Genomic DNA, 5,499 nt, shown 5'->3' with positions numbered 1-5,499 from the left:
AAAAAGGATTAGTATGCATCACATGTCAAAAAAAAAAAAGAAAAAAGAGTTAGCATAGATTAAAATAAGTAGGTTATTAACTGAAAAATGAAAAGAGATGGAAAATTGAATTTATTATCTAACTTAATACGAGAATTCTGCACATACATTGGATTTTTTTTGCGGGTAAATTAAGAAATCAAACAAAATTCATTTGTAAACCATCTATAGAATGAGTGGCTCAGAGGATAACATATTAATTATTGCTTTGCTCGTGGGCTAGGATTCCAATTCTACATCCCCAAGGCCCCAACTTTCACGGAAGCCTCCGTATTAAAACCAATACATATATATATATTGCCGAAATTTGCCCTAATTTGAGGAATTTTTTCTTCAAGAATAGAAAATATAAAAAAGAAGCCGACCTGGTCTTGTCCAGTGCGTGAACTGAATGAGACCAAAAAGCCACCGCTCTCCTAAGTCCTTCCTTCTGTTGGCTTTGGCCCCCACCCCGCCTGCCCTGCCTTCTAGCTCCCCTTACCCATCACCTCCTTTGCTTAGGCTACAAATAAAGCCCATGCTCCTTAAGGTTTCTTCCAACTTCCTCTTCCTCGTCAAAGTTTCTGGTCTTTTGCCGGCTTTCCTTTGACAACTGGGGAGTGGGGAATCTTTATCTAAGTCGAATTCATCACTCAAAGTGGTTTCCTTTATTGACCCTTTCTTGAAAATACTCTACTTCCGTTTATATTCATTCAAAAGATTATATATATATATATATATATATATATATATATATATATATATAGAAAAGAAAAAGAAAAAATCTAGCTTCTTGCCCCTCCCTTTTGTAGCAGGTATTTGATAATCCCTTTACCTCAAATCATGAGTTTATGATTAGGCTATGCTGTATTAAGGTTGTTTTTTTATGTTATTTTCCCTCTTCCAGCTCTGCATAAACAAACACGGACGTAATTCCTTATGAGGCAGCACAATGTGTTTGATATATTGTTTTGTTGTTATTATGTTTGTGGTATTTTACATTGTGTCGAACAACCTGATAAATTAGCATCAGGGCTTTTGTTTATATGAACTTTTTTATCACATGGCGTTTCCAGGTGGGGTTTTAGCATTGATTTTGAAATCAATCCAAAAAAAAAAAGAGAGAGAGAGAACTTTGACCCTTCAAGAAGGAAAAGGCATTAAAAATGGAAACTTGGGATGCATTCTAAATTTTTATATCAATCTGAGCACTTGGCTACTGAGTTGAAAGATTTCGTTGCAATGTAAGATCTAGGATCAGGGATTTATTCGAAATCTTGTTTCGTGTTTCAGTCAGGGATTACGTTGAAAAAGAGGAAAGCTTTTTGTATCTATGGTGAGTTCTATGATCTTCGATTGGTTTTATTGGAATGCATAGAATTATAGTGATTGGTTTGTCATGATCTGATCTATATCTTGCTGCAAAATTCAGGGGGAAGCTCCAGCTTTCGTTGCAGATGATCTACCTGGAGATTATCCTAATGGATTTGACTTGAAATCCGAAGGCCACAATACGGTTGTTAATGTTGGAAATAAAACAGTATGGTGCTCCCTTACATGTATTTAATGCAGTTCTACAATATAACTTTCTTTTGTGACTTAATCAGGTGATGGCAATTCTGAATGATTGCTTTGTTCCTTTTTTTATATATATATTTTTGGTTTAAATCAGTATTTAATTGGTGGGACTGACCATGGATCAAAATCCACGATTGAAGTTCGGGTTTCTGATAAACGTACTGGAGGATGGTGAGTTTTGATTCTGAAATATAAAGTTTTTTTTTTAACTTTATGAATTATAGATGTTGGGTGATTTAATTTTACTTATATTTGAAGGGTTACACCCACTGTATTGGGAACAAGACCGAAACCATCTGAAGTGATTTCAGCTGTGATTTTGAATGAGGATCGGATTTTCATTCTCAAGGGGGATTCTAGCCCAGATGACTGCTTTTGGTTCCTTGAGGTTAGTAAATAGTGGTGCTTTTGTTGTTTTTTTTTTATTTTCGTGGCTGTTAGATATGGATCTTGGCTGGGTTTGATAAAAGTTAAATGGCGATTGGCGTAAAATATCTTAAAGAGCCTTAATTAAGATGGCCAGTTTAGATTCTGTAATTAATGCACACGAATTTGTTTTCTGAAGTTTGGTCAGTGCACATGGTTCTGTTTTTTATGCTATAGATCCACCATGAACAGGTAGACACACCCTTTGTCCAAGAGAAGAGAAAGGAATTTGGAACTGAGGTGGTTGCATGGAGCAAAGGAGTTGTAGGTGATGCTAAAAAGCCAATCGTTATCAGTGGGCCTTCTGGAGTTGGTAAGGGTACCTTAATATCTGCACTGATGAAAGAATTTCCATCAACATTTGGGTTTTCTGTGAGCCATACTACCCGTGCTCCGAGGAAGAGAGAGCAGAATGGGGTCCACTATCATTTTACTGAACGAAGCGTCATGGAGGAAGAGATTCGAGACGGAAAGTTTCTTGAGTTTGCTGAAGTTCATGGAAATCTCTATGGAACCAGCATAGAAGTGGTTGAGGTGGTTGCAGATGCTGGAAAGGTAAATTGGCAACCCTTGTTGTGTCTTCCTGATTAAATTAGCAGAGAAAAATGGTGTTTATGACCCCTTATTGTTATATGTATACAAATATGGGATCTGATATTAAGAGACTATCAAACAGATCATTCGGTAGATAAAATACCATTACAGGTTATTTAGCTGACCTTAGTCAATAGCTTCACAAAATCAGCTAAACTTGCACTTTCCTATGCGATACCTCCTTTGGTTCCAATATGTAGTTTTGATGTCTGTTAGCAACCTTGGAGCCTTTACTTTTTGGTTGTCACCTTTAAGTTAGATTCTTGACACGACCTGACTGGTTAAATTCCTGTTTCATCAATGTTTCATATTCAGTTTCTGTTAAAATTCCTGTTTTTGCTAAATCACTACAAAATTTGGAGCTTTAATGAGTTGATATGCCCTTGGGATCAATATTCGTTGGATAGAAGATGAAAAAATGAATGGCGTCATGGTTTGATGTGATACGCATCCATAGGTGATTACAGTCCATCATGATTATGCCAGTATCTCGTAGTCAAAATTAAGTGCATGGCTAAATTCAGTATTGCAACATTGAAAATGGTCTTGTATGATTTTGTGTAGAGATGCATCCTTGATATTGATGTTCAAGGGGCAAGGTCCGTGAGGGCTAGTTCTCTTGAAGCCATTTTCATCTTTGTTTGTCCTCCCTCGTTTGAGGAGCTTGAGAAGCGCCTTCGTGCAAGGTGGGCTCACCTAGACATTCAAATTTTGCTGTCCTCACATCATCTGTTGGATTGAGATGAAGTTTATTGACTTTGACAGGGGAACTGAAACTGAACAACAGATCCAAAAGCGACTACAAAATGCAAAGGCTGAGCTTGAACAAGCCGAGTCACAAGGACTCTTTGATCACATTTTGGTGAATGATGACCTGGAGACTTGTTATGCGAGCCTTAAGGTTGGCTCTCATCCTCCAGATTGCCATTCACTCCAAATCGCCCCTCTTATATCTTACGCTCACAATTTATCTTGTTATTGATGTAGAAACTGTTGGACCTTGATGAAGCTGTGGAGATAATAAATGAATCATGTATGCCTTGTCTTGTACATTCTTTTGAGTGCCTCATTTTTAGTTCCAACTAGAGATTTTATTTATCTAAAGCGGGTACTTTCTGTTGCAGCTCCGCCATTAGTCGACTTGCCAAGGGACCATTCGGTATCAAAGATTGATAAGAAGATTCTTATAAGTTGTGGCACTCGAGAAAGAGCTTCCAAAAACATGTATGTGGTTTACAGGTAGGCCTGTCTTCTTCATGTCCCATGAATATTTCTAACTTTTGGAACTTACGTGCAGATTTTTGCTGGATTTGTCCTCACTCAAAGGAGGGGCACCAGGAAGGACAAGAGGACTCGATATTTATACCAGTGATTCAATGACAAATGGCATAAATGGTCATAAACCTTAGCCAACATCAATTTTCTACTTGACTTTAGTTTTCTCTTTCCTCTCTTCTTCAGTCATTTTTCTTTTCAGTTAACCTAAGACAAGTTGAAGCTTTTCTGAAGTTCTGATTCCCATAAAGAATCAATTTTACTTTGAAAAGTCATTTTTCTAAAGCATAGATGATTTGGAGAGGTAACCATTTCAACTTTTAACCTCCCGCCACACAGTAGATAGAATGCCTACTCCATATATATATATATTGGTTGAGCTTCTAGTCTCAAACTCTTGCTCCTTTTCCTTTTACTTTGAGAGATGATGAAGCAAAAAGATTGACGTCTTGAGTCTTGAGTCTTGAACCATGGAGGGATTTATTTGGGCATGCATCTTTTGAGTTATTATTCGTGTTTTTTTTTTTTCCCCTCATGCATGGACATGTATTCGACTTCTTTATCCTGGTTGGTCTTTTCAATTTTTTGGGTGAACAAATACTGTTGATCTAGCACTTTGCGTTGCCTTTAGAGTGTACAAAATGGGCTGCTAATTGCTTGGCCAGATCAAGAAATTAACTCCCTTCACTGTCTAGGAATATCTAGTACTAACACAAGAAACTCAAAAAGTGTTCCCTTGCCATAACAGGGTATCATCATTGCATGATCCAACTCTGTCTTTTGTTTGGATTATGTTTGCCATAGTATTCACCATAATTGAAAAAACCTGATGTAACTAAAACTGCGCTTTTTAGTGGACTTTATGCTAATTATGTGTGTTTTAAAACAGTCTTGAAATTCCCAAACTAACATGAATAACTTACTAATAAAGTGGCTGTAGAAGGAGATGGAGAGGACTTGCATGAAGTTGAAGTGATTCAAGAATATGAAATTGAAGATGAAGGACCATCGATTATGAAGTGAGCGAATGAAGATCACAGATGTCTAGCAACTAATTACGATCAAGAATTCAGTAGTGTAACAGCCAGAAGATGATCATGATGAACAGCGGATTACAAATCCCTGATCTTTCAAATCACAATTGATATTCAACATGAGCAGCCAAGTTGATTGATGATAGCTGCACTAGGCACAATATTTGATTTCTAGGTCTAGCAGAGTATGTTTGCCGACAATAATCGCGCTTTTGGCACCGTCCATCAAAAGTAGTGAGATCCACAATTTTTTTAGCTCTCTGATCTTTGATGGTTCCTGCATGGTGGAGAAAATTGTGATGTACACAGAAACAAGCAAGTTGTCCGTGAAGAAACAGTTGTTTGGCAAATTTTACCATCAAACGGATCAAAGACAGTGGGAAGGGAATTTCCCCTGTGACTTCTTGCAAAGGAGGCACGGTGGGTCATAATTCATAGACCACAATAGTGTCAATCACCACAACACGTTTGCTTCAAGAATTAATAATCTTCCCTGAGCTGGAAGAATTGAAGTTTAACAGAAACTTGAACTTGGTAGTGATATATCAATCACATGCAAGCAATCAGGCAAGGC

At 37.4% G+C, this 5,499-nt stretch overlaps 1 protein-coding gene across 3 annotated transcripts; it reads left to right on the top strand.

Moving 5' to 3' along the window:
* The first annotated feature begins 697 nt into the window (after window positions 1–697).
* On the top strand, window positions 698–5,070 carry LOC113696013 (guanylate kinase 2-like). 3 transcript variants are annotated; one of them, XM_027215297.2, is made up of 12 exons: window positions 698–833; window positions 1,312–1,354; window positions 1,451–1,558; window positions 1,691–1,767; window positions 1,855–1,984; window positions 2,200–2,577; window positions 3,181–3,302; window positions 3,382–3,517; window positions 3,604–3,649; window positions 3,741–3,840; window positions 3,914–4,011; window positions 4,832–5,070. In XM_027215297.2, exons 2-12 carry the CDS (start codon window positions 1,352–1,354, stop codon window positions 4,912–4,914), a joined length of 1,281 nt encoding a protein of 426 aa, XP_027071098.1. In that variant the 5' UTR covers window positions 698–833; window positions 1,312–1,351; the 3' UTR covers window positions 4,915–5,070. The 3 variants fall into 3 exon arrangements, with proteins under 3 accessions (XP_027071098.1, XP_027071097.1, XP_027071099.1); XM_027215296.2 differs by having other exon boundaries at window positions 699–833; window positions 4,823–5,070; XM_027215298.2 differs by having other exon boundaries at window positions 705–833; window positions 2,215–2,577; window positions 4,823–5,070.
* The last annotated feature ends 429 nt before the right edge of the window (window positions 5,071–5,499 follow it).

This window comes from Coffea arabica, chromosome 6e (genome assembly GCF_036785885.1).
Source record: "Coffea arabica cultivar ET-39 chromosome 6e, Coffea Arabica ET-39 HiFi, whole genome shotgun sequence".
In the NCBI taxonomy this organism is placed as follows: domain Eukaryota; kingdom Viridiplantae; phylum Streptophyta; class Magnoliopsida; order Gentianales; family Rubiaceae; genus Coffea; species Coffea arabica.
This window is presented reverse-complemented; position numbering and strand designations above follow the sequence as displayed.

What these genes read in the sequence shown, in the direction of transcription:
- LOC113696013 (XM_027215296.2), top strand. An exon ending in GGAGATAATAAATGAATCAT is followed by an intron (nt 3,650 to 3,740) that starts GTATGCCTTGTC and finishes TTTCTGTTGCAG; the next exon opens with CTCCGCCATTAGTCGACTTG. An exon ending in GAAAGAGCTTCCAAAAACAT is followed by an intron (nt 3,841 to 3,913) that starts GTATGTGGTTTA and finishes ACTTACGTGCAG; the next exon opens with ATTTTTGCTGGATTTGTCCT.